Source organism: Aquarana catesbeiana, linkage group LG02 (genome assembly GCF_042186555.1).
Source record: "Aquarana catesbeiana isolate 2022-GZ linkage group LG02, ASM4218655v1, whole genome shotgun sequence".
Lineage (NCBI taxonomy): Eukaryota > Metazoa > Chordata > Amphibia > Anura > Ranidae > Aquarana > Aquarana catesbeiana.
This window is the reverse complement of record NC_133325.1, coordinates 160,647,347-160,675,223: the sequence shown is the minus strand read 5'-3', so window position 1 is coordinate 160,675,223 and position 27,877 is coordinate 160,647,347. Positions and strand designations below refer to the sequence as shown.

Genomic DNA, 27,877 nt, shown 5'->3' with positions numbered 1-27,877 from the left:
TTGGCACATGGATGGGATGAAATGACTGAGGTGAGGGCGGTGATGGGGGGTACAGTGATGGGGATGTACAGTGATAGGGGGGTACAGTGATGGGGGGTACAGTGATAGGGGGGTACAATGTACCCATGCAGGTGACAGGTAGTGACACATCTATAGGGAGTAGGGGGTGCGGTGTAGAGCGGGAGAGGGGCGTGGCCTCTCCTTAGGTCACGCCTCCTGTCTCTGGGATCTGATTCTCCCTTCTCTCTCCTCTGCTGTCACCTGCTCCCCCTCCGCACACACACACACACACACATACACTGTCCTTGGCAGACCTCCCCATGCTGGGCTCTGCGGGTGGGATCCCCTCCATTGAATGACACCCCCCGTCCTCCTCATCCTATTCCATGGGAGCGATCACATCTCTGCCATCCATTCCGCAGGACGACTAAGGAGATCCATCCCAGCACACCAGACATGCCTGCGGGGAGCAACGAGCCCGAGTGTGCCCTCAGCTACCAGGTAACCCATGGAGGGGCCTGGGGATGGGGGGGGGGATCTGCTGTGCCAGGGATTGGGGACATCTTCTGCCTGCTATGGGGTACCTGTCATGTGATGGTAGGAGATCTAGAGATCAGAGGGCATCATCTGCCTGCAATGGTGGTGCCTGGTCACCTGGGATGGCAGGGGATCTGATATGTCAGAGGGGACCTTCTGCTTGCTATGGGGTACCTTCAATATGGTGACAGGGATCTACTGTGCCAGGGATCAGGGGGCATCTTCTGCCTGCTATGGGTACCTGTCATGTGATGGTAGGAGATCTAGTATTCAGAGGGCATCATCTGCCTGCGATGGTGGTACTTGGGCACCTGGGATGTGTCAGGGATCAGGGGGCACCTTCTGCTTGCTATGGGGTACCTGTCATGTGAAGGCAGGGGGATCTGCTGTGTCAGGGATATTCTGCTTGCCCTGGAGGTGCCCGAATACCTGTCATATTATGGCAGAGGATCTAGTGTCTACTATGGAGGTGCCCAAGGACCTGGGGTGACAAAGGGACCTGCTGTGCCAGGGATCAGATGGCATATTCTGCTTGCTTTGGGGTACCTGTCATGTGATGGCAGGGGGATCTGCTGTGCCAGGGACATTCTGCTTGCCCTGGAGGTGCCCGAATACCTGTCATATGATGGCAGGGTATCTAGTGTCTACTATGGAGGTGCCCTGGGACCTGGGATGACAAAGGGACCTGCTGTGCCAGGGATCAGATGGCATCTTTTGCTTGCTATGGGGTTTCTGGGGTATCTTTGATGGCAAGGGATCTGCTGTGTCAGGTATCGGAGCATATCATGTGGAGTAGCTGGGATATCTGTCATATGATGGCAAGAAAATCTGCTATGCCAGGGAACTTGTGCCTACCATTGAGGTGCCCGAGTACCTGTCATATGATGGCAGGAGATCTAGTGATCACAGGGCTTCTTCTCTCTGCTATGGACGACTGGAAACCCATGATGGTAGGAGATCTGCTGTGCCAGTGATCAGAGGGCATATTCTGCCTGCTACTGCTGTCCCCAGTCATCTTCTGCCTGCTATGGGGGCATCTGTCATACAACGTCAGGGGGATCTGCTCTAGGTGTACCTGTCTAACCTCAGAGTACACACAGGTATGTGTGGATGGCAGATGGGTGTCTGTAGATGTGACAGTCTATAGAAGGTATCAGTAACTTACTGCAGTGCAGAGACAGAAGAGCTGTGCATTGCATTGGACTTCCCAGTATAAATATAGCTCAGATCTGCAGGAAGCGATCATTGCAGTTTGTGGCCCCTCTTACCATGACATCAGTCGCAGAGATGGCGTTACATGGATTAGATTTGGTGCCCACTCTGCAAGTCATTCTTGCCCAAGCTGTCACTGCGTACCGCCTCTGTGTCACACCGGTGAGGGTAGCAGATGGTACCCAACGTGCAGAAGTCAGCCGAAGATAAACATTGCAGCTTTTCAGGCTCAGTTCAGTGATAATGGGCAATATTCCTCAGCAGACAATCATCTCTCACTATTCTAACTGCTTCAAGGTGAGATTGATTGTAAGCTCACCATTCACGTTACAGTCTAACTTGATCAAATCCTATTTATATTAAGTCTAAATCAAGCTGATTATTTGCTGATGGAATCATCTCGATCTAATCAAACATTATTAATAGGCGATCAATTGATTATTCCTATCTGTAAAGATTTATTGATAAACAATCAATTTATTTTCCAAAGTGTATATCACCACCATCAGCTGACCATACAACAGGTATATGCAATTAGCAGACCTCCAGCTGTTGCAGAACTACAAGTCCCATGAGGCATAGCAAGACTCTGACAGCCACAAGCGTGACGACCGGAGGCAGAGGCATGATGGGACTTGTAGTTTTGCAACAGCTGGAGGTTCGCTAATTGCATATCCCTGCCATACACTATAAACTCTGATTGTACAATCTCCTTTGGATCTACCATCAACTGTGTAGTACAAGGGTCTGCCTGATTTGATACTAAATAAATGGCTTGTTCAGGTGTGTTCTCATGATCTTGGTAAATCTAAAGATTGTATACAGATTGTGCAGTTTATGGCCAGCCAAATGGTGGCCATACACACACCTCGATCAATGTTCAATTTTTTTTTCAACCAATCTCTCCTGATAGGAATAATCAGTTGATAGTCAACGACTTGATCAATATGCCACACACAGGGAAAAGGATCTTGATCGATAGTTAGAAGATGTAATCGTAAGTTATCGATTATATCTCTTTTTACCTTATAATCTCATGATCTGATCGAAATACGATTACATTCAGGAACAAAGCATCTCAATTGCTAGTGATCAATCCAACAGGATAAGTCATTTTCTGCTTTGATCGATCAACTCAGTCTAAGCAAATCCAATCTTAATCAAGTCTAAATTGATTGGAAGGAAGGTTATGTTTATCGTTTTCATTCCTTCAGATAAAAAAAATGGAAGTGTGTAGGTCCTTGTATTGTGGTAAATGTAAAGTTGATTTTATGGTTAGATTGTGATGTGTATGGTGAGTAGTTCCGGCACTGTGCAATCACTCAGCCCACCTGGTGTCCTGAAGGAGCAGCATCTGATTTCCATCCCTGCGAAGCTTTCAGTCACTTTGGAAACAATTGTGTGACAGTTGAGCTGAAGGCATGATTTTTCCATACATGGCGGGCTGTGTGCTTCGCCGCTCGCTCTTCGCCTGTAATGTCACCTTGTGTGGAGGTCATTGAAGAGCATTGTGCTATGGGAGCTGAGATCTCCTATATAATGGTGCTGCTACATGCAGGAGGAGATGATTTATTTTCCATTGATTGTGGGGGCGTTGTGTGAGTAGACAACATTTCACATCTCCGATGTTTGTTTACATGTCAGAATCTTGCTAATGGAGAAGCTTTTCAGATACTTTATCATATACATAGGCTTATTTAATGAGGAAGTGGAGACCGAGCCATAGCAACAAAGAACAAGCCAGTTCGTTTTCAGATCATTGCGGCCCGATCGCTGCAAGCTGAATTCTAAGTGGTTGCTATGCCTTGTCATCCATTGTGGTCTTCTAAGTGAGTTTTAGGAGTTCCCCTCTTCAATTGACATGTAGCCAATGTCACTGGCTTGTGAGGAAACACCACAGGAAGAGTCTGTTGTCTATAGCAACCAATCAGGTGGCCGCTTTCATCTTTACGGTAAAAAAATAAAAGCTAAAGGAAGGCTTGCGGTGCCATGGTTGGTCTTTGAAGATCCTAGAATGTAAATGTTTGCTCGGGTTTGGAGATGACTGTGATGTTTGTTTGTGTCGGATTGTCTCCATCAATTTTATACAGAGCCTGTGGCGTTACAGAGCAACTGTCAGTAAGGAAGACAAGGTATGAGAAATAAAGAAAGGAGACAGAAAGGCGTGCTGAAGTACGGGTCTCTCTAGATCTGGTTTGCTTTAGATGCGTCATTAAATTAGTGGATGTTAGTTCATGGCAGATGTCACTTTACTGATTGAATAAAAATCAGTTTTAAAGACTCAACTGGATACAGCGGGCATACCGTTTTTATTCAGCACTAGAAATGTAGAAACGTAAAATATGAAGGCAGAAAAAAAGTGGCCAATCATGTCTGCGTTTTTTTTTTTTTTTTTTTTTTTTTTTTAGTTTGTTGTTTTATTTTATTTATTTTAGTTTATTGTCTTTTTTTCTTTCTTTCTTTTTAGTTTATTGTTTTTTTTTTATTTATTTATTTTAGTTTATTGTTTTCTTTTCTTCTTCTTTTTTTATTTATTTATTTTTAGTTTATTGTTTTATTCTTCTGTTTTTTTTAACTTTTCTGTCCATGTAAGGATCCATGCTGTACCAAGCATATTAGAATGCACTTACTGTTGACTGACTCTCTCTCTGCCAGATGTCTAGTCCAAGCATCAACTAGCCTTTCTGTAACAAAAAAATAATACTTTTTTTAGGGTTAGTTTTGAACTTTCCTCCTGCTAGTTTGAGGTCATATGCTCTTATTCTTGATCTGGGCGTCATATCGAAGATACTGCCCTCCTGAATCTTATTCACATCCTTTAGGCTGGGTTCAAACCGCAGCACTGTCGGCTCATAGCAGGGGTCCGGTGCGTCCCTGTTCAATGTTTCAGGTCCAATTTCAGCCCAAATGTTTGGCTGAATTTGGACTTGAAACGGACCAGAAGACGCATAGGACCCCTGTACATTTCGCTCCGGAGATGTGTGAACCGTCTCCATAGAGAGCTGGTCACAGTCTCCTGACATGCGAATCGGATGCAGAGAAATCCGCATTCAATTCACAATAGTGTGAACCCAGCCTTAACCACTTGAGTCTATCAGTGCTGTTTATAAATAGCAGCTGGTAGACTGAAATTTTAAACACAATCCCAGCTGCTATAGTGGATGTCGGCTGGTGGAAAGTTCTTTGATATCCGCTACAGCGAATACAATATAGAACTATAATACCCTCTTTATTTTAGGACTATAATTGGCAAAAGTTAATATAAACTCTATGTAAAACATCCAAAACTTTATTTTATATACAAACAATCAGTAAAAAATTAAAAAGTCAGCGGCTGATAGTTACATACAGCGGGTAAAATATGTATTCATTGAAGGAAGGATGAATGGAAAAATGTGCTAAGACATTCTTGATAAAAATCTGCTGCCATCTACCAGGATGATGAAGATGAAACGAGGGTGGACCTTTCAGCAAGACAATGATCCCAAACACAATTGGTTTCAAAGAAAGAAAATAAAGCTGCTAGAATGGCCCAGCCAATCACCTGATTTCAATCCAACAAAAAATCTATGAAAAAATCTAAAGATAAGAGTTCATAGAAGAGGCCCATGGAACCTTCAAGATTTGAAGACTTTGTATGAAAGAATGGGCCTAAATCACACCCGAGCAATGCATGCCACTAGTTTCTCCATACTGGAGACATCTTGAAGCTGTCATTACCAACAAAGGATTTTGAGGGTTATTTACGAAAGGCAAATCCACTTTGCACTGCGAGTGCATTTGGAAGTGCAGTCGCTCTAAATCTAAGGGGTAGATCTGAAATGAGTGGAAGCTCTGCTGATTTTATCATCCAATCCTGTGCAAACTAAAATGCTGTTTTTTATTTTCCTTGCATGACCCCCTCAGATCTACAGCGACTGCACTTCTAAGTGCACTTGCAGTGCAAAGTGGATTTACCTTTAATAAATAACCCCTTTTGCACGAAGTATTAAATACATTTCAGTTAGTGTGTTCAATACATTTTCTCTGTGTTATACTATTTTATTACACATCATTTCGGAACCTATTTGTTTTGGTTTCTTTGTATGTATGGATTGCATGAATTGTTACCGACATGTGGTGAACATTTCATGTCAATAACACATTTAGAAATATATTTACCTAGAAAAATGGTGATGTGTTCAATACTTATTTTACCTGCTGTATCCATACAACACAGAATTAATAACAGTATCCCACAAATATCTGTCGACAACAATATTTGTCTAGAAGACAGAAGCATCCAATGCATTTCGTAGCAGGGTTCCTAATTTTTCCTCAAGGGTATAGTTGTGCAGGAAAAAGATGTTCCACACTGTGATAAACAGGATACATGGACAGCCACAGATTAAAATTATAAAAGGCCATGGAGTCTTTAATCAAGCTGAAATGAGTGTACAATAGATACTGCTAAACAGGTAGGTAATATTAAAGGTGAGCATGCAGGGGTACTTAAATACTTAGGGGGTTATTTATGAAAGGCAAATCCACTTTGCACTACAAGTGCAAACTACAAGTGCAAAGTGCGCTTGAAATTGCACTGAAAGTGCACTTGGAATTGCAGTCGCTGTAAATCTAAGGGGTAGATCTGAAATGAGGGGAAGCTCTGCTGCTATTATTATCCAATCATGTCCAAGCTAAAATGCTGTTTTTTATTTTCCTTGCATGTCCCCCTTGAATCTACAGCGACTGCACTTCCAAGTGCACTTTCAGTGCAATTTCAAGTGCACTTTGCACTTGTAGTTTGCACTTGTAGTGCAAAGTGGATTTGCCTTTAGTAAATAACCCCCTTAGTCTCCCAATGGTCAATGGGCACACTCAACAGCTATGTGTGGGATGCTGTTACTGTATATATAACTATCAGCCGCTAAATGCTTACTTTTTAGTTTTTTTTACTGATTGTTTGTGTATGAATTAGAGGTACATCGAATTGAAATTTTGGTGCCGAAACTGAAAATGCCGGATGCACTTAGCCAAAAACCTTTTTATATATAATTGTATTATATTCAACTTTTTGATTTATATCATCAATTTAAATTAAGATTAATTTATTGTTGGCCAGTAGGGATGAGCTTCGTGTTCGAGTCGAACCCATGTTCGACTCGAACATCGGCTGTTCGCCCGTTCGCCGAATTGCGAACGATATGGGCCGTTCGCGCTAAATTCGTGTGGCGCGTTACGGCCCATAATTCACTGCGGCATCGCAGTGCATTGCTGGCTGATGATTGGCCAAGCATGCACTATGACCCGCATGCTTGGCCAATCACAGCGCCGTCAGTAGAGAGAGCTGTAATTGGCCAAAGCCAGGGTGGCTTTGGCCAATTATGGCTCAGGGGATTTAGTACACACCCCACACTATATAAGGCCGCCTGCACGGCGGCCCTGTGTAGTGTGTGTTCCGGTGTGCTGAGAGATAGAGAGAGAGAGAGACAGTGTCATTTGATTTGAGTTAGATAGATTAGGCAGAACAGTCAGTCAGTTAGCTGCACTTACAGTGTATTGTGTATATATATGCATCCCAGGTGTTGCATATATATATATACACTGTATTCAGTTTAGCTAGATCCATTCCTGTTATCTTCTATCTAGACTATTTACATTTAATGCAGTGCGTCCTGCTCACAGTGTTCAGCTAGATCCGTTCCTGCTATTTACATTTAGTGCAGTGCGTCCTGCTCACAGTGTTCAGCTAGATCCGTTCCTGTTATCTTCTAGACTATTTACATTTAGTGCAGTGCGTCCTGCTCACAGTGTTCAGCTAGATCCGTTCCTGCAATTTACATTTAGTGCAGTGCGACATGCTCACAGTGTTCAGCTAGATCCGTTCCTGCTATTTACATTTAGTGCAGTGCGTCCTGCTCACAGTGTTCAGCTAGATCCGTTCCTGTTATTTACATTTAGTGCAGTGCGTCCTGCTCACAGTGTTCAGCTAGATCCGTTCCTGCTATTTACATTTAGTGCAGTGCGTCCTGCTCACAGTGTTCAGCTAGATCCGTTCCTGCTATTTACATTTAGTGCAGTGCGTCCTGCTCACAGTGTTCAGCTAGATCCGTTCCTGCTATTTACATTTAGTGCAGTGCGTCCTGCTCACAGTGTTCAGCTAGATCCGTTCCTGTTATCTTCTAGACTATTTACATTTAGTGCAGTGCGTCCTGCTCACAGTGTTCAGCTAGATCCGTTCCTGTTATTTACATTTAGTGCAGTGCGTCCTGCTCACAGTGTTCAGCTAGATCCGTTCCTGCTATTTACATTTAGTGCAGTGCGTCCTGCTCACAGTGTTCAGCTAGAGCCGTTCCTGCTATTTACATTTAGTGCAGTGCGTCCTGCTCACAGTGTTCAGCTAGATCCGTTCCTGTTATCTTCTAGACTATTTACATTTAGTGCAGTGCGTCCTGCTCACAGTGTTCAGCTAGATCCGTTCCTGCTATTTACATTTAGTGCAGTGCGTCCTGCTCACAGTGTTCAGCTAGATCCGTTCCTGTTATCTTCTAGACTATTTACATTTAGTGCAGTGCGTCCTGCTCACAGTGTTCAGCTAGATCCGTTCCTGTTATTTACATTTAGTGCAGTGCGTCCTGCTCACAGTGTTCAGCTAGATCCGTTCCTGCTATTTACATTTAGTGCAGTGCTTCCTGCTCACAGTGTTCAGCTAGAGCCGTTCCTGCTATTTACATTTAGTGCAGTGCGTCCTGCTCACAGTGTTCAGCTAGATCCGTTCCTGTTATCTTCTAGACTATTTACATTTAGTGCAGTGCGTCCTGCTCACAGTGTTCAGCTAGATCCGTTCCTGCTATTTACATTTAGTGCAGTGCGTCCTGCTCACAGTGTTCAGCTAGATCCGTTCCTGTTATCTTCTAGACTATTTACATTTAGTGCAGTGCGTCCTGCTCACAGTGTTCAGCTAGATCCGTTCCTGTTATCTTCTAGACTATTTACATTTAGTGCAGTGCGTCCTGCTCACAGTGTTCAGCTAGATCCGTTCCTGTTATCTTCTAGACTATTTACATTTAGTGCAGTGCGTCCTGCTCACAGTGTTCAGCTAGATCCGTTCCTGTTATCTTCCTACTGACAGGCAGGCTTGTCTGGTTACAGTATATGAAGCTACCTGAAGAAAATTACAGGTGTTCTATTTGATCCTATTAGTACCACGGTCAGGCAGCTAGACTATTTACATTTAGTACAGTGCGTCCTGCTCACAGTGTTCAGCTAGATCCGTTCCTGTTATCTTCCTACTGACAGGCAGGCTTGTCTGGTTACAGTATATAAAGCTACCTGAAGAAAATTACAGGTGTTCTATTTGATCCTATTAGTACCACGGTCAGGCAGCTAGACTATTTACATTTAGTACAGTGCGTCCTGCTCACAGTGTTCAGCTAGATCCGTTCCTGTTATCTTCCTACTGACAGGCAGGCTTGTCTGGTTACAGTATATAAAGCTACCTGAAGAAAATTACAGGTGTTCTATCCCAGCTTAGTGCAGCTACAGGCCATTAGTATGTCTGGAAGGCCAAGAAGGAGAGGCAGACAGTCACAAGCCAATAAGAGAGGGCAAGCAGGCTCTGTGTCTAGTGCTGGTCGTGGAGACGGTGCATCCTCATCAGCACGTGGCCATGGGACACGCTTGGCCTTTTTTTCGGCAGCTGGCCGTGTTGAGCCGCAACATGCGGAAGACTTGGTCGAGTGGATGACCAAGCCGTCCTCATCCTCCTCATCCTCTCTCACCCATGCCCAGGGTGCTTTGTCTGGCAAAGCAGCGGCCTCTTCCCTCAGCTCAATGTCATCAGTGACTCCTTCCCTAGCTCCACCATGTCCTCATGAGAATTCCCTCGAACTGTTTGACCACAGTGTTGGGTACATGCTCCAGGAGGATGCCCAGCGTTTGGAAGGCTCTGATGACGATACTGAGCTCGATGAAGGCAGTAACATGAGCACGGACAGAGGGGGTGCCCAAGAAGGACAGCAATCTGGCAGTCATGCTCCCCCTGCTGCAGCAGCAGCATACTGCCAGGTTTGCTCCAGTGATGAGGAGGGAGGGGATGATGAGGTCACTGACTCAACGTGGGTGCCTGATAGGAGAGAGGAGGAGGAGGAGGAGGAGGAGGAGGCGGCACATCACCAACGAGGCAGGATGCCCTCCAGGGGCCAGCCTAAGGGCAGCACATTGACTGCATCACACCCCAAAGCTCCACATGTGCAGGGCGCTGCAGTCTCTGCGCGTTATTCAAAAAGTTCTTTGGTGTGGGCCTTTTTTGAGACGAGTGCATCAGATCGCACCGCTGCTATTTGCAACATATGTCTCAAGCATATCTCGCGTGGCCAAAACATCTCCCGCTTGGGTACCACATGCTTGACCAGACATATGTTACCTGCCATGCAGTTCGTTGGCAAGCGTATCTAAAAGACCCACACCAAAGAACAAAGAGGATCTCTCCTTGCTCCTCATCAGCTGAGATTTCCAACCCCACTAGACCTTCAGTCCTCTCTGAGACCTGCAGTGAGAGGAATGAAGGTGTAGAATTAGGTGTGTCACAGCCAAGTACTTGTGGGCAATCTGCTTTTGGTACACCGACGTCAGATTGTACCAGGCAAATTTCCCTGCCCCAGCTGCTGCACCGCCGAAAGAAGTTTGCTCCCAGCCATCCACATGCCCAGCGGTTGAATGCTAGCTTGGCAAAATTGCTAGCACTTCAACTGCTGCCTTTTCAGTTGGTAGACTCTGCCCCCTTCCGTGAGTTTGTGGAATGTGCGGTTCCTCAGTGGCAGGTACCCAAACGCCACTTTTTCTCACGGAAGGCGATTCCGACTCTCTACCGGCATGTGGAAGGCAATGTCCATGCCTCGCTGGACAGGGCGGTCAGCGGTAAGGTGCATATTACCGCTGACTCATGGTCCAGCAGGCATGGACAGGGACGTTACCTAAGTTTCACGGCGCATTGGGTGACTCTGCTGGCAGCTGGGAAGGATGCAGGACAAGGTGCAGTAGTGTTGGAGGTTGTTCCGCCACCACGCCTCCAAAATGCTGATTGTGACACACCTCTCTCCTCCACCCCCTCCTCTTCTTCTTCCTCCATGGCCTCTTCCTCGGAACCAGCGGTGCTCCGTAGGCGTTCAAGGGGCTACGCAAGTACGCAGGCCAAAAGATGCCATGCGGTGCTTGAGCTGGTGTGCTTGGGGGACAGGAGCCACACTGGGGCAGAGGTTCTGTCAGCTCTGCAGGGGCAGGTTCAGAGGTGGTTGACGCCACGCCAACTTAAGGCAGGAATGGTGGTTTGCGACAATGGCACCAACCTCCTCTCTGCCCTCCGACAGGGACAAATGACCCATGTGCCCTGTTTGGCTCACGTCCTTAACTTGGTGGTGCAGCGGTTCTTGGGCAGGTACCCGGGCTTACAGGATGTCCTGAGGCAGGCCAGGAAAGTCTGTGTGCATTTCCGCCGGTCATATAATGCCAGTGCTCGGCTGACGGACCTCCAAAAGGAGTTTAACCTGCCCAAGAACCGCCTAATCTGTGACATGCCCACCAGGTGGAACTCAACGTTGGCCATGCTGCAGCGGCTGCACACGCAGCAGAGGGCCATCAATGAGTACCTGTGCGACTATGGCACCAGGACAGGGTCAGGGGAGCTTGGTTTTTTTTCCCCACGCCAGTGGGCATCAGTGACACTGTCCCCCTTGTCCACCTGTTGGAGCACACGCTGCGTGGAATAATGGACAGGGCACTTGAGGCAGAACAGAGGCAGGAAGAGGAGGACTTCCTTAGCTCTCAAGGCCCCCTTTATCCAGACAGTGTTCCTGCGTGCCCGCCGATCACACAGGAAGAGGACGAGGAGGAAGAGGAGGAGGAGAAAGATTGTGTCAGTATGGAGGTGGAGCCTGGCACTCAGCATCAGCAGCAGTCTTTAAGGGATCAGTCCCAAGAAACACATGGACTTGTACGTGGCTGGGAGGAGGTGGCTGCGGACCATGTCGTTCTTAGTGACCCAGAGGACTCCGGACCGAATGCCTCAGCAAACCTACGCTGCATGGCCTCCCTGATCCTGCAAAGCCTGCGTAAGGATCCTCGTATTCGTGGTATCAAGGAGAAGGACCAATACTGGCTGGCAACCCTCCTTGATCCACGTTACAAGGGTAAGGTTGCGGACCTTATCTTGCCATCGCAGAGGGAGCAGAGGATGAAACATCTTCGGGAGGCCTTGCAGAAAGGTCTGTGCAACGCGTTCCCAGAGACTGGGAGGTTACAAACTCCTGTTTCTGGACAACGTGTTGCTGAGGCTTCGGTAAGTCAAAGAAGGAGCGGTGGAGAAGGTGGCCGTCTGACCGATGCGTTCAGACAATTTTTTGGTCCGCAGCCCCAAGGTATGATCGGTTCCAGCAACCATCGCCAGCGTCTGTTTTACATGGTGCAGGAATACCTAGGGGCAAGATCAGACTTGGACACCTTTCCCACCGAAAATCCTCTGGGTTACTGGGTCTTGAGGATGGATCACTGGCCAGAGCTTGCACAGTATGCAATTGAGCTACTGGCCTGTCCTGCATCCAGCGTTCTTTCGGAACGCACATTCAGTGCTGCTGGAGGCGTGGTAACCGATCACAGGGTGCGTCTGTCCACCGACTCGGTCGATCGGCTGACCTTCATAAAAATGAATGAGTCTTGGATCACCACCAGCTACCAAGCACCTGATGCTGATGTAACCGAATAATTTTTTTTGAAATCTCAGATCCCTTCAAAGACTGCCTATGCTGATGCTGAGTGACTATCCCTGAGTAATTATCCTCTTCCTCCTCAATCATCACGCTGATAGCTTGTAAGAACATTTTTGGTTCTGGGCGCCACCACCAGTGCCTAAGGCACAATTTTTCAGCCCCTGTTTAACAGGGGCGTGTAATTACAATTTTTGATGTAATACTTTGCAGCAGGGCTCGTTCCTGCATTCCAACTAGAGTGTCTGTGAGGGGTTGCAGTGTTGTGGCACCAGCACCAGTGCCTAAGGCCCAATTTTTCTGCCCCTGTTTAACAGGGGCGTGTAATTACAATTTTTGATGTAATACTTTGCAGCAGGGCTCGTTCCTGCATTCCAACTAGAGTGTCTGTGAGGGGTTGCAGTGTTGTGGCACCAGCACCAGTGCCTAAGTGCACCTCTAGCAGATATGATACAGAAGATGGTCAGAGACCGCAGACATGATACAAGAGATCAATGCAGTCTCACCGGTGTCCATCAAATGCAGCCTCAACAGTGCCCGCCAGATGCAGCCTCACCAGTGCCTGTCAGATACAGCCTCGCCAGTGCCTGTCAGGTGCAGCCTCGCCAGTGCCTGTCAGGTGCAGCCTCGCCAGTGCCTGTCAGGTGCAGCCTCGCCAGTGCCTGTCAGGTGCAGCCTCGCCAGTGCCTGTCAGGTGCAGCCTCGCCAGTGCCTGTCAGGTGCAGCCTCGCCAGTGCCTGTCAGGTGCAGCCTCTCCAGTGCCTGTCAGGTGCAGCCTCGCCAGTGCCTGTCAGGTGCAGCCTCGCCAGTGCCTGTCAGATGCAGCCTCGCCAGTGCCTGTCAGATGCAGCCTCGCCAGTGCCTGTCAGATGCAGCCTCACCAATGCCTGTCAGATTGTCAGGGCTGGCTCAGCCCTTCCTTCTCTGAGCTGGCCGCTCAGCTGTCAGCTGGTCAGACCTATTACGATGGGCAGAGTTTGCTCACAAAAGTGCCTTGAATTCTGCTTCCTGATTGTCTCCTTTTATCGTGAATTATGGTTTCCAACCTTCCATGTTGCCTGACTCGTTTGTTCCGTAGAGTATTCCTGCGCTAGAGGAGCATCTCCGTTCCACTCGGGCACACAGACTTCATGCTAACTGCAGATGCCTGCCTGCGCCTTCCTACCAGGTTGGGGACAGGGTCTGGTTGTCATCTCGCAACCTCCGACTTCATGTTCCCTCACTGAAGTTTGCACCTCGGTTTCTTATCCTTCCCAGGATTAACCCAGTGGCTTACCCGTTGGACCTTCCTCCTAGTATGCGCATCTCAAATGTGTTTCATGTCTCCTTATTGAAACCATTGGTCTGCAACCGCAACCGCTTTACCACCTCGGTGCCACGTCCTCACTCTATACAGGTTGAGAAACATGAGGAGTATGAGGTACAATCCATTGTTGACTCCCGTAGGTTCCGTGGGCGCATACAGTACCTGGTGCATTGGAAGGGGTACGGTCCGGAGGAACGTTCCTGGGTCTCATCCTCGGACGTACATGCTCCTGCCCTCCTCCGTGATTTCCATAGACATTTTCCACCTCAAGCCCGGTGATCCTACGAGGGGGAGGGGTCGTTGAGGAGGGGGGTACTGTCAGGGCTGGCTCAGCCCTTCCTTCTCTGAGCTGGCTACTCAGCTGTCGGCTAATTGCCAGCTCTCTTCTCTCTCCACAGTTAACCAGCTGTTGTGGATCTGCTCGTCAGTCCCGCCTACTTAAAGACGTACAGCTCACTTCTTTCCTGCCTTAGCCTTGGTCACATCACAAGAAACCATCTCCTGTGTTCCTGTTTAAAGACTGGCTTGCTGACATCCCTTCTGGTTCCTTATCCTGCTTGCTGTTCCTCCACTTGGATCCCTGACTTCTGGCCTGGCTGATTACCCGATCCGGTTACTGAAATCTGGCTTGGCTGATTACCCGATCCGGTTACTGGACTCTGGCTATGCTTTGACTACGCTTACTCTATTTACCTTTTTATTTTTAATAATAAACAAGTGTGATTTAACTGTACTTCTGTCTCAGTCTGGTTCATGGTTTCTGACACAGATGCAGGCTCACCAATGCCTGTCAGATGCAGCCCCACCAGTGCCCGGATCGCACAGAGCAGCGTCACGGAGTTGGATTTGAATTTCCCGGGCCAGGCTGCCACAGTAAAAAAGTTCTGCCTCCTATGATACACGTCACACTGATTCAATTTCCCGGCATTGGATCAGTGTGCCGTCTATCACAGGAGGCGGGACATTGTTACAGGGGCTGCGGAACAATCAGCTCAGTGACACAGAGGGAGATCGCAGTTCTGCGAGACAAGGGGAGGAGGAGGAGGGAGGGGAGGACTGAGCCGCCAGGGTGACACCCACGTAACGCGGACCGCTCCCCTTTTCAGTGCCATTGTCGGCACCTTTTCTTCTTTTAGTCTGCATGCCTAAAACACAGTTTTCAGCCAATATGTTTCGGCGGCCGAAATTTCGGTGCACCTCTAGTATAAATAAAGCTTTGGATGATTTACATACAGTTTATATTCACTTTTTCCAGGTATAGTCCCAAAATATAGAGGGAATTGTTCCATACTGTACTGTATGGGGATGATTGCATACTTCATAACATCCTACCACAGAAATTATCCCCTCCAGCGAATGGACATGGAAGTATTATGTCACTTCAGGGTTTAGACACATCGGCTGGGGAAGAAGCTAATGAAGCCCGATCTTCAGTTGAAGCCCCCATGTTCATGCACCAATATAAATGCATGAGGTGGGTGTGCCTGTGCAGGAAAACAATGATTGCACTACACGTTACATATCACTGCAAACGTTGGAGTGGGAGCAATAACTATAAGGCCATCATTCACAATTAACTCCAAAGTGATGACCTAATAGCTTTTAAAGCGACACCTATGGACTTCTTTGGGTACCAAAGTTTGTTGCCGTTTCACAGGCAAGCACAAATTGAAGGCTTGACATGTTGAGTATCCATTTACTCGTCCAAATCTCATCTGTTATATTTTGGCAAAAATGTGATAGTGTATTGTGTTTTCATGCACTAAAATTAGTGTCCGTGTATCTTTTACTGAAGAATAGTGTTTGATGAACATGTGCACTCATGTGAAAAATTGCAACTACCACCATTTTTTTCTCCAGGGTCTTTGCTTTCAGAAAACATATACTGTTTGAGGAGTCTAACTAATCTTCAGGCCTAAAATGTGCATTTTAACGTGTACAGAAACAGAAAAATTGGCTCTGGTAGCATAGTGATCAATCTATTGGAAGGCCCTGTCTGAGCCAGCAAAAAAAAAAAAAAAAGAGATCCATTGCCCTCATCTGGCTGGATCGGATCGGAGGGCAGTCAGGTGTAAATGGACATCCGGCCTGTTTACATGTGACTGCCCATACAGCAGAGTGGGCTGTGTCTGTGTCCACTCTGTATGAACTGAGCGGACATGGACCTGTCATCCGCCCGTTCTGCTCAGCGGGAGATCAGCAGACAGACCCCTGCTGAGCAAACCTTAATTAAGCTGAGTCCGGCCTGTGTGAAAGGGACCTAAGAGTGCCCCCACTCTGGATGAAGGAGCGCATGGGCATCTTTGGACAGCAGAATTGTCAGTCTGGAGGAAGGGGAGTGTTAGATGTACTAGCAGATTTAGATACACTAACAAATTGAAGCCAACCTTCAGCTAACACTTTATAAGCAGTTACAGCAAAAATGTTTGTTTTCCTTTTGGGAAAAAAAGGTTTTACATAAGTAAATAAAAGCTGACCATTGAAAGCAACCCTCAGTGGTAAATGGTTTGTCTCATTCCTGTAACTGGTACATCTGCAGGACAGCTTTTTCTTTTGGAAAACAACCGACTTGCTGGCCAAACGAATGCAGCCATCATGGTACTCTGCAATATAATAAATGTTTGCTTTTGGGTTTAATACCCTCAGTAAGTAAATGTGTAAGGCAAACTTTAATTATATTAAAGGCAAAAAAGGGCTTTTTAAAATCAAGAATATGCAATAATAAAAAAATAAATAAAAATATACACAAATAATAAATAATATAAAAAATATTAATTAAAATAATAAAAAGAATTTTCAAGAATAGATAAAATATAGCTCAGCCCTCAACACATCTACAAACTGCAGACCTAATTCACTGCACTGTGAAGTTAAAATATTTTTTTTTTTTAACTAGTGTTATAAACATAAGTGAAGTTCATCTATGTTCACCTAAGACATGCAATTGTTTAGTGGTGTCATCTTATCCTGTTGTACTGGGAGCCACCCGTTTCCAAGCCCTCACTTGTAGTCACCCATCCTTGATTTCCAATGCCACAACCCACACCAGAGAATTCTCAATCCAGACAACTATGCTATAGCCTAAGGCCCCTTTCACACGATCGGACCGTTCAGGTCCGCCTGTCAGTTTTGACGGCGGACCTGAACGGGCGCCCCATGTTAGCCCATGGAGCGACGGATGTCAGCGGAGACATGTCCGCTGACATCCCACATGGTCCAATCCGCTAAAAGTAGACGGATGGCCCTACGTCCGGATCCGTCGCTATCGGATCGGGTGAGATCTGATGAAAACGGACATGCTGTCCGTTTTCATCCGATCCCTCTATAGGCAGCAGCGGCGCCTGACAAGCCCCTCCCCGCTCAGTGAGCAGAGAGGGACCTGTCATCCGCCGGCTTAGCGGAGATCAACGGAGAGATCTCCTGCTGGGCCGGCGGACCAAGGCAGACTCCGTGGAAGCGGAGTCCGCCTAGTGTGAATGAGGCCTAATTTTCTTCTTTTGTGCACACCACACCTTCATTGCTTCATTGGAGCTGCGGCAAAATACTACCTCCCATGATGCAGTGCTTTGGTCTATACTCAATATGTGACCATCTCCTATGATGCAGTGCTTTGGCCTATATTTAATATGTGACCATCTCCTGTGATGCAGTGCTTTGGTCTATACTAAATATGTGACCATCTCCTGTGATGCAGTGCTTTGGTCTATACTCAATATGCGACCATCTCCTGTGATGCAGTGCTTTGGCCTATATTTAATATGTGACCATCTCCTGTGATGCAGTGCTTTGGTCTATACTAAATATGTGACCATCTCCTGTGATGCAGTGCTTTGGTCTATACTCAATATGCGACCATCTCCTGTGATGCAGTGCTTTGGCCTATATTTAATATGTGACCATCTCCTATGATGCAGTGCTTTGGCCTATACCAGTGGCGACTGGTGGTATATATATTTTTTTTGGGGGGGGGGGGGCGGAAAACAATGCACCCACTGGTGCTCTGCGCCCTGAGCCCACCCTTTTTTTGAAGCGTATTAGAGCCTCTAATCACGTGGTTCAAAAAAAAAAAAGAAAAAAAATGCATTGGAAGCCATGCGTCCGCAGGGAATCATGCCCCATTGTTGGAGACAATGAGAGAAATATTGTTCCATTGTTGGTGTCAGTGGGAGGAATAGTGCCCTATTATTTGCATCAGTTTGAGGTATAGTACCCTGATATTGTTGTCATTGGAAAAAATAGTGTCTCATTGTGGGTGCCAATGAGAGAAACTGTGTCCCATCGTTGGTATCAATGGAAGGAATGGTTCTCCATTGTTCGTGTCAGTGGGAAGAATATTTCCCCATTGTTGGTGTCTGTAGAGAGAATAGAAAAACATATTTGGGGGGCACACCCTACAATGCGTTTAAATTCAAGATGGTGCTGCTATAAGACCTACAAACAATACAAAACATATATTACAGCGCACACATTCAAGAATGACATTTCCTGCAAGGCTAGTTAAAAACACCTGAACCTATTCAAAAAATACGGGGGTTTGGTCACACTATATGGTCATATAGTGCTAAGCCTATATATATAGTGCTATGACCATATAGTGTGACCAAACCCCCATACTTTTTTAATAGGTTCAGGTGTTTTTAACTAGCCTTGCAGGAAATGTCATTCTTGAATGTGTGCGCTGTAATATATGTTTTGTACTGTAGAGAGAATAGTTCTCCAGCTTTGGTGTCAGTGGGAGAAAAAGTACTCTTTTGTTGGCATCCATTCGAAGAATAGTACCCCAATATTGGTGTCATTGGGAGAAATTGCATCCCATCATTGGTGTCAGTAGAAGGAATTGTTCTCCATTGTTGGTGTCAGTGAGAGGATTAGTGCCCCATTGTTGGTGTCAGTGGGAGGAATACTTCCCCATTGTTGGTGTCTGTAGAAGGAATAGTTCTCCATCATTGGAGTCAATGGGAGGGATAGTACCCATTGTGGTGTCAGTGGGAGGACTAGTACCCCATCATTGATGTCAGGGAGAGAAACTGTGCCCCATTCTTGGTGTCAGTGGGAGGCATTGTGCCCCATTGTAGGTGTCACTGGGAGGATTAGTGCTCCATCTTTGGTGTCAATGGAAGGAAAAATACCCCATCATTTTTTGCGTGTTTCTGCCGCATTTCCACTACACCCAAGTGCTGATGGGGCCTTATTTCCATTATCTGTGTGTTGTGATAGACACAAGTTTATAATGCTTGCAAGTGGGGGTCACAGCACATGTTGTTATATAACATACATTCTTACCTCTAAGTGGTGTGGTGTGGTTTTAGATGCTTTTTCTATAAATTTTGTGTTACCTTTATCCCCATGAAAGGTGCATTTTGATGGACGCCACAATAAGTCCTCATGCACACGGACGTTTTTACAGCTGCTTTTTTGAGCTTTTTTTGCAGCTTAAAAAGGCCTGTCTATGTTAGTCTATGGCTTCATGCCCACCTAGGCGTTTTTGAGCTGCAAGTGGCATAGGCGTTTTTAAGCTGTAAAAAAAACCCAGGACCAGTGGGTTCTGAGAGACGTTTTTCAGCTGTAAAAACGCTCTAACGCCAAAAAATGCTCAAAAACGCTCAAAAACGTCATTCACCAACGTTTTTTAGCGTTTTTGATCCATTGAAAAAAAAAAAAAAAAATTTGAAAAAAAAAAAAAAACGCTCAAAAACGCTAACGCGGAAAAACGCGGCAAAGAACGCTCAAAAATGCTTAAAAACGCTAATGCAAAAACGCTGAAAAAAGTTTAAAAAAATCACTGCAAAGATACTGGCGTTTTCATAACTTTTTTTAACAGCCTGTGTGCATGAGGGCTTAAGATACAGAAAGCGATTTTCTTTTGCAACACTCCAAAGCACAGAAGTGCACCCTAAAAGTCAACCCTTCTTGCCCAGCATGTGATTCAGGAACCATCCAGCAGTAGCAGAACAGGGCTACTAACCTACTCCACCCTGAGCAGTGGAGGTGTCTGGTGGGCACAACAAGGGAATGGCTGTAAAGTGAGAGCAATAGGATACAGTGCCAGTTTAGCTAAATATGAGAATAAAGACATAAAACAGATATACATTTGCTACAAGCTTTGCTGCTGATCTGTCACCTCTATTCCCAAAGATCAGCAGGCATGCTGGTTCATGTCGTTCCATTGTGGTAACCTGCAAGATTCTGCCATTACCTGTTATTCCAAAACACTTGTGTTCAAGACTCGTTATCCACCTGCTATTTATTCAATTAACTATACGCCCAGCCAGGCCATTTCCCTCTCTATTTAAGCTGGGTTTATTCCCTCAGGCATTGTCTGAGTAACAGCTAGTGTTCCTATGGCCAGGTCCCCAGTGGCTTTGAAGTAGAGTCCTACTGACCCCCAGTGATTCCTAATGTCCCTGGCTTTCTGAGAAAATTTCCAGTGACTCCAAGGGGGGGATTTATAAAAACTGGAGCAATTGTGTATGACAGCCAAACAGTTTCTATCTTCAGCTTGTTCACTTAAAGTGGGAGTAAACTCCCATGGATGATTTTTACCTATAGGTAAGCCTATAATAAGGCTTACCTATAGATATTATAAATATCTCCTAAACGTGCACGTTTAGGAGATATTTACTTGTGAATGGGCCAGTGACATCACCCATACCTGTGCTGCTCCTTCAGAGCCCTGTGCCCTAAACAACCGCTCTCGTGTGCATGCATGAGAGAGACAGCAATGCGGCTCATCCAATCAAAGGACTGGAGCTCGCCAACTCGGAAGGAAAACATAGTGAAGGTGGAAGCCCTGTCGGCGATGGCATAGCGCCGCTGGAGGGCTTCGTTTCAAGGTAAGTTTCACATGATGTGCTAGTATGTGATGCATACTGGCACATTATGTCAATGCCCTGCAGAAGGTTTTTTTTTTTTTCACAGTGGTTACTACCGCTTGAAGCTTTGAAGATGAAAGATAGAAGCTGACTGGATGATATGCATGACTGCTCAAGATTATGGCTGCTCCAGTTTTGGTAAATTCACCTCCAAGACAACCTAGTGTTCTTTATTTTCTGAGAGCTTCCTGGTGACCCTGAGGTTCCCTCTGACCCTCCACTTGTTCTAGAGATTTTGCAACATCTCCCAGTGCCTTCCAATGTCATTTTTGTACCTCCAGCATTCCGAGTCTGTCCCAGCCTGTCCCCATTGACTCTCAGTATGTTCCTGCCCGCAGTCTGTACCTTGCACCTGTCCTATCTTCTGAGCATTCCAGTGGCTTCATGCACTACTACACCTCTCTGTGTGTTTCTGTGCACTGCCAACTTGGGCTGTACTACCTCTGACCTGTGATCCCAGCAGCTCTGCAAGGGACTCCTACCTGTTTATCAGCCCTTAGTTCCCAGTAGCTGCCTGCTTAGGTGAGTTGGAGAGCTGCAACCTATCTCCACCATCAGTAGTTCTGAAGAAGAAATCCTTAGACTCTTCGCCGTGGCCGTTCCCTTCTCTGACAAGCTGTGTTCTCCCCATCAGTGCCAATAGTATCCTGCCTGTCCTAGAATCCTTTATTGTTTTGCAAAATATATAAAGCAGTACAAGAGCACAGAAGCTCCAGACGCGGAGCGGGGCACAAAAATAGAGAATAAACTATCTCAGCGGTAGTACAGGAAATTGTATGAATCCAAATCAGAGAGCCCCTACTCCTAAAGAGCTGTCCCTACCTAATGCTAGTGGAGCTTTTATCCATTGAATTTTAGGAGATAAAATAGGTCGAGTGAGATGCACTGTCCGAGAAGGATTCCTTTGCATACCGACAGGCTATTTAGAATTACCAATTTGAGATGTCTTGAAGGGGAAAAAAGTAAAAAGAGAAAAAAAAGATTGTAAGTGTCTCTTACTTGTACACCTGCCTGCCTGTAAAGCCAGCACCCCAGTGCTGCAATGTACTCCTGCCATTCCTGTGAGTTCAGTTTTCTTTGCTTTCCCAGATCCTTGTCCCTTGTGCTTCCCTGTACCAGATCAACCATAGCCCACAGGTGGGCTCTCAAAGCACATGACCCGCTAGTGTGCAGGCTGCATGAAGGGTCCACAATCCCAGCTATTCGTGATAGTCCCATTCATGGCCTCTGTGTGTGTGTGTGTGTGTGTGTATATGTATATATATATATATATAATATATTATAAATCGGGGGAATTGATCAGAACTGGAACTGACAGAATCTGGAGCAGCTGTGCATAGCAACCAATACATTTTTATCTTCAGCTTATTCAGTTACAGCAGAACTATACTCACCTAGAATCCAGCATTGCGCTCTCCCCAGAACTCCCTGCTGGCTGCTGACGTCTTCAGGCAGGCACCTTCTGGGTCCCAATCACCAGCTGCTGTCATTGGCCGGGTGGAGATGACATCACTCCCACGCATGCACTGGATTTTGTCAGATTCGGCGTTGACGAATTTGTGCAGTGAGCTGCACTTGCGCAGCTTGCTGTACAAGTATGGACAGACAGGTAGGATGCTTTAATGCCGAAGAGGCACAGCATGTCTCTTCTGCATTAAAAATCATGCCTGCCCATCAATTTTTTCAAAATCTCAGTCTAACGTTCCACTTTAAAAGGATAGTTCACCTTCACAAAAAAGGAAGGGATGTTTGTAGATTAAAACAAACTGTGCAGCTCTGACTAAAGATAAATAATACCCTTGCTATAGGATACATACCTTATGAAGCCTGATTGGAATACTCCCAGGACGTTGCTAAGTGAGGCCTAGTCATCACTGCTCACCTCCACCATCACAGGATTTAGCTCTTTCTCTGATTCAAACCCGTCACACACAAGCTCAGCCTTTGAGAACTCGCTCCTGTGATGGTGGAGGTGAGCAGTGATGACTAGGCCTCACTTAGCAATGTCCTGGGTATACTTAGCAATGTTCTGGGAGTATTCCCTTCAGGCTTCATAAGCTATGTAAATGGCCTACACTTATAGCAAGGGCTTTATTCAATTATAGTCAGAGCTGCACATTTTGTTTTTTTTCTACAGATGCCCCTTATCTGCATAGGCAGTTTTGTGATAACGGTGAACTATCCCTTTAAGCTTTGAAAATGAAAGATAAAAGCTGATTTGTTGCCATACACAACTGGCAAAAATAAATGGCACCGCAGTGCATGTAACAAGCCTTACATATGAACTAGAAGGTTTATTTTCAATCATTTGATTTTAATTAAAAACCAGGATCATTATCTTGGTGCTAAAGCAAGCAAAAAAAGAAAGTGACAGTTATTTTTAGCTAAGTCCAATGGGATTTAAAAATGAAAGCAGAATTAAACTCATCAATTTAACGGTTTAAAAAAAAACTGTTACATTCCCAACTTTCCCTGGAACTGTCACATTTGCTTGTGCTTTCAACCAAACTGTAAAACCATCAAATAACTGATGACATAATTGATCACATGTGCAGCACCATCATGGCAGTTGGCAGCCTCCTTGACTGACAAAGGTTAGGGGGTTTAGTTCAGTTTAAAGTTACATGGTTGAAAACAAACATTCTAGGCCTTGGGTAAGGCTTGTTTCATGCACTGTGGCTGCTATTAATTTCGAATGGCACCCCAGGACACTAAGGCAACCAACTTGTCCTGCAGCATGCTGTAACACATGGAAAGATACTAGTGTGCATAGCATTCCCAGAAGAGGTCAGGTGTGGTTTTAGCTGCATTGGGGATGGGCTGTGCTGCCATAATGCAACGCATTATTCATTTATTATAACGCAATTCAAATTTGTTTATTATATAGGTAGGCAATTGTTTCAGACGTTTAGCTTTATTCACATACCTTTACAAAATATTAATATTTATCTTTAGCCATGTGAATTTAATTTTCAGATCTCATTGGACTAAAAATAAATGCCCCAGTGTTCTGTAACATGTAAGAGATCTCTCAGTAGTTTTATGTAAGATGTGTGTTTATGACAGTCTCTAATAATATAGTGGGAATCTTTTGTAATCGGCATGGTAAAATCATTACATATTAAAGCAGTTTTATTGCACCCATTATGATTAAAAAACAGGTGTACTGGTAAAAAACAATTATACCACCCAACCCTACAAAACTCTTTTGACCTAAAAACCCACCCCATGTTGCTTACTTTGGCCCCTTTCAAATGGGGCAGATTCCATTCTGATGAGCAGGGGACGAGCTCACAGATACCCTGCTGATCGGAGCAGAGCAGGTGGATGACATCCCTTTCTGCTTAGTTTCTGTAGAGCAGACATAGTCAGAGCCCGCTCTGCTCTGTGGGCAGCTGGGAATAAACGAACTCCGCAGTCCATTTACAACTGTCTACCTCCGATCTAATCCACCTAAACAGAAGAGGAAAGAGGATGGATCCCCTTCTGTTTTGTTTTTTAGCAGAGACAATTAGACCTGGTGGTAGGGGGGGTAGGAGGGTGTAAACGGACACAATTCTGTTTACTCCTACCTGTCCATAGGAACGAATGGACCTTCCGATCACGTCCACCTGAAATACTGACCAGGCAGACCTTATCAGAACGGCTGCTTGAAAGAGTCCTTACTCTGACTCAAATCCTCTTCACTGTAGGTGAGGCCCTCATAGACTTGTATAGGAACATCTTTTGAGCATCTGCAGTTTTAAAATACTTTGAGGGCTTGCTGAGCTTTTGACAGTAGAATGAGAGGGGACTGGATAGTGTCAGGATTTACAACTTGGGCTGAAGATGTGGTCCTATGTACTTTTCGGGCCTAGGATGCAAGGGGTTCCAGAAAGACAAAAACATTTATTTGAAATCTAGGTGCTTGATGGCATTACAATCCACTTGCACTTTAGCATGTTAGATACTTTAGAAACTCTTAAAACCAGAAAAAGCTCACTTTACCAATTGTGAGCATCTGCAGTTGACTAAGAGAAGGTATAATTTTTTACTGAAGAGTTTCTAGTTTTTTGGAAAGCAATGGAAAATCCAAAGACTCACATACTCTTTCTATCAGAGATCTCTAATGCCCTGTACACACGATTGGACATTGATCGGACATTTCGAGAACAAAATCCATCTGATTTTTTCAGATAATTTTGGGCCAAACTTGTCTTGCATACACAAGGCCGCACAAAGTTGTCGGAAAATCCGATTGTGACGTAAAACACGTACGTCGGGACTATAAACGGGGCAGTAGCCAATAGCTTTTGTCTCTTAATTTATTCTGAGCATGCGTGGCACTTTGTGCGTCGGATTTGTATACACACAATCGGAATTTAAACGATCGGATTTTGTTGTCGGAAAATTTTATATCCTGCTCTCAAACTTTGTGTCGGAAATTCCGACGGAAAAAGTCCGATGGAGCCCACACACGATCGGAATTTCCGACAACACAATCTGATCGCACTTTTTCCATCGGAAAATACGACCGTGTGTACAGGGCATATGAGTGATCCACTTCGGAGTGGTGGCAAGTGCTGTATAAACAAACCCTAAGTCACCATTCACACTTATGCATTTTTCTTCTTGTTTCCCTTTTCTATGATTATGCTTTACTAAGCCTGACTTTGCAGAATCCCATTCTTTTTACCTGTCTCTGTTCACACTTGTACACTTAGGTGCTCTATGGTCTACGCCCAACGCTCAAAAATTATGTGAGCTTTTTTTAAGCATATTCAGGCATATTTAATCCCATAGACCAAAGTAGTGAAGGAACCTTTTCTAAAGTCAGAGCAACTTGTGTAGTATCGGTTAAGATTTCTCTCATAGGGAAACATTGAATTTGACATGTCATGCGACTTAGGGTCTCACAAGTCAGATCCCATGTCGCAGCAGTGTGAACTGAGCCTTGAAGAGGAAGTAAACCCTGGTGGGTTTTACTTCCTCTTTATTTCCCTGCAAAGGTAAAGCATAATGGGCTACTATGAATCGCATAGTAGCCCATTATGTGTCACTTACCTGGAGCCGAAGCCTGTGATGTCACTGCTGTCCCCACTAGCAGCGAGCATCCATCTTCACCCCTCTTCCTTCGATGTGCCCTTTCTAAAGTGCACATGCGCCACAGTCATTGGCGCTCGGCTTTTTTGTTAATATCTCCTAAACCATGGAGGTTTAATAGATATTTCAAGCACCTACAGGTAAGCCTTAATATAGGCTTACCTGTAGGTAAAAGTGGTTGTACAGGGTGTACAACCACTTTAAGGTGTGTCCAGCATTCAGGGAATGCTAACACTTTAAGACAATATATAATTTCTGTGGTGACAAGTGCGTTGTAAACAAGAGGTGTTGTCAGATGGTAGTGAATACAGCAACTAGTGCTCCTGAGTTTTGAAAGAGACTCTGTCATTAAAAATATTCTGAAACATGCATACCTGCAAAAGAAAAGACAGAATAGCTACTTTCTTGCTGTCCACCCTGCCAGAACTCTGCTCCATTCAAGAGAAAATCTCTGCTGCGGTCTGCTGGGAAACCGACACTCCTGGAAGTGTCGCTCTCCTTGGTCCCCTGCAGTGCTCACTGGTTCCTCCCAACGACCTCCACATCACTACTGTTGCGAGGATCTAAAGAGAGATTTTTATCTTTTTCTTTATAAATGTGTAGCGGTGTAGTAGCCACTACTAACAGACAATCCACCAATTCACCCCGCTGCCAGACTTCATACATCATTTGCAGAGACAATGAACAGTCTTTTGCTGGTTTTGTTTTCCAGTCTTGCCAAGGTGGAAATTAGGCCAGCCCTGCTTCAGTGGCTGCCTTGGTTATCTACCTCAAATATCCTGCATCATCAGGAAGTCGTCTGTCTGAACCTGAAAGATACAACTGCCTCCTGATAACACTCCAAAGACATGCTGGTAGGTGAAAAAAAAATTGGCCATAATATGTGTATGTGTATGTCCATGTGTATGTGTTTGTAAGCGCGTCGGGACCCTATGGGGTAAAGGACCTCGCTATGCCGCAAGCGCCCTGAGGCGATTCAGTTCGCATAGGTAGTGCTATGCAAGTCACTCATTCATTCAACTTCATGAAAGATAAGCGTCGCAGGACCCAGCTTGCGGAAGCTGAGCCGTGGATCACAGCAGCACAACTCTGGATTCGCTGAGCAGGTAAGCATGTGAAGTCAGGATAACCCAGAAAACCAGGTAAGGGAATTAAAGTAAAATTTGCCCCTAGGGAGAAATTCCTATTGAAACACCTATTCAAGTGGTTGTACACCCTGTACAACCACTTTTACCTACAGGTAAGCCTATATTAAGACTTACCTATAAGGTGCTTGAAATATCTCCTAAACCTCCATGGTTTAGGAGATATTTGCTAAAAAGACAAGCGCCGATGACTACAGCACATCGTGCCATTTCTAATAGGGGTCATGCCGTGACTGGCGGCTCTGTGGGAGTGACGTCACGTGACTCTGGCCAGTTACATAGCCGGAGTTACATAGCCGGAAGAGGGGCGAAGATGGACGCTCGCTGCTAGTGGGGACAAGGGAGACATCGCGGGCTTCGGTGTAAGGTAAGTGACACATAATAGGCTACTATGAGATGCGTTGAGAATTTTTGAGGTAAAAAAACGTATGTGAAATAGCACATATAATTCATATTATAGTCAACAATACATGACGTTCCTCTGACATTGAACATAATGGGATGGACCTCATCCTGCCTTTTATTATGCAGTTTCCTATTCATTTAATTGAACAAAAAATACATTCGTTAAAAGGACCCAATGTGAGCCTAATGTATAAAATTTAGAGGAATGGAAAGTATCTTTGTTGCTGATGGCAGGTATTCATGTTATGTTTTATTCTGCTGCAGCATAGAAAATGAGAGGAAGCATTTGATTGCTAGCTAGTGGCAACAATACTAAATTATAGAGTGAATTTAGACAGCAAAACTTCATAACAGACTGTGGGGCTGATTTGTGAAAACTTCAGCAAATAAAATCAGAACAGACGTGGGTTTCTTTACCCTAGCAAATTCCTTCACCAGTGAGATGATGGAAGATGAAAAATAGCTTTGTACAAAAGGCAGACTTTTCATAGAAACCTGACGTCAGCATATCATGGAATAGAATGGGGGTGTTGTGATACGGCTTTCATTCATTGTAGCCATTTTTTCTACGTAGGCATT

At 45.3% G+C, this 27,877-nt stretch overlaps 1 protein-coding gene across 1 annotated transcript in view; it reads left to right on the top strand.

Moving 5' to 3' along the window:
• The first annotated feature begins 204 nt into the window (after positions 1 to 204).
• LOC141127358 (electroneutral sodium bicarbonate exchanger 1) overlaps positions 205 to 27,877 on the top strand; it is a 297,513-nt gene continuing 269,840 nt past the window's right edge. The window contains exon 1 of the mRNA XM_073613700.1: positions 205 to 501. Coding sequence (XP_073469801.1) covers positions 457 to 501 — 45 coding nt within the window. The 5' untranslated portion in view covers positions 205 to 456. The remainder of the gene's footprint in view (positions 502 to 27,877) is intronic.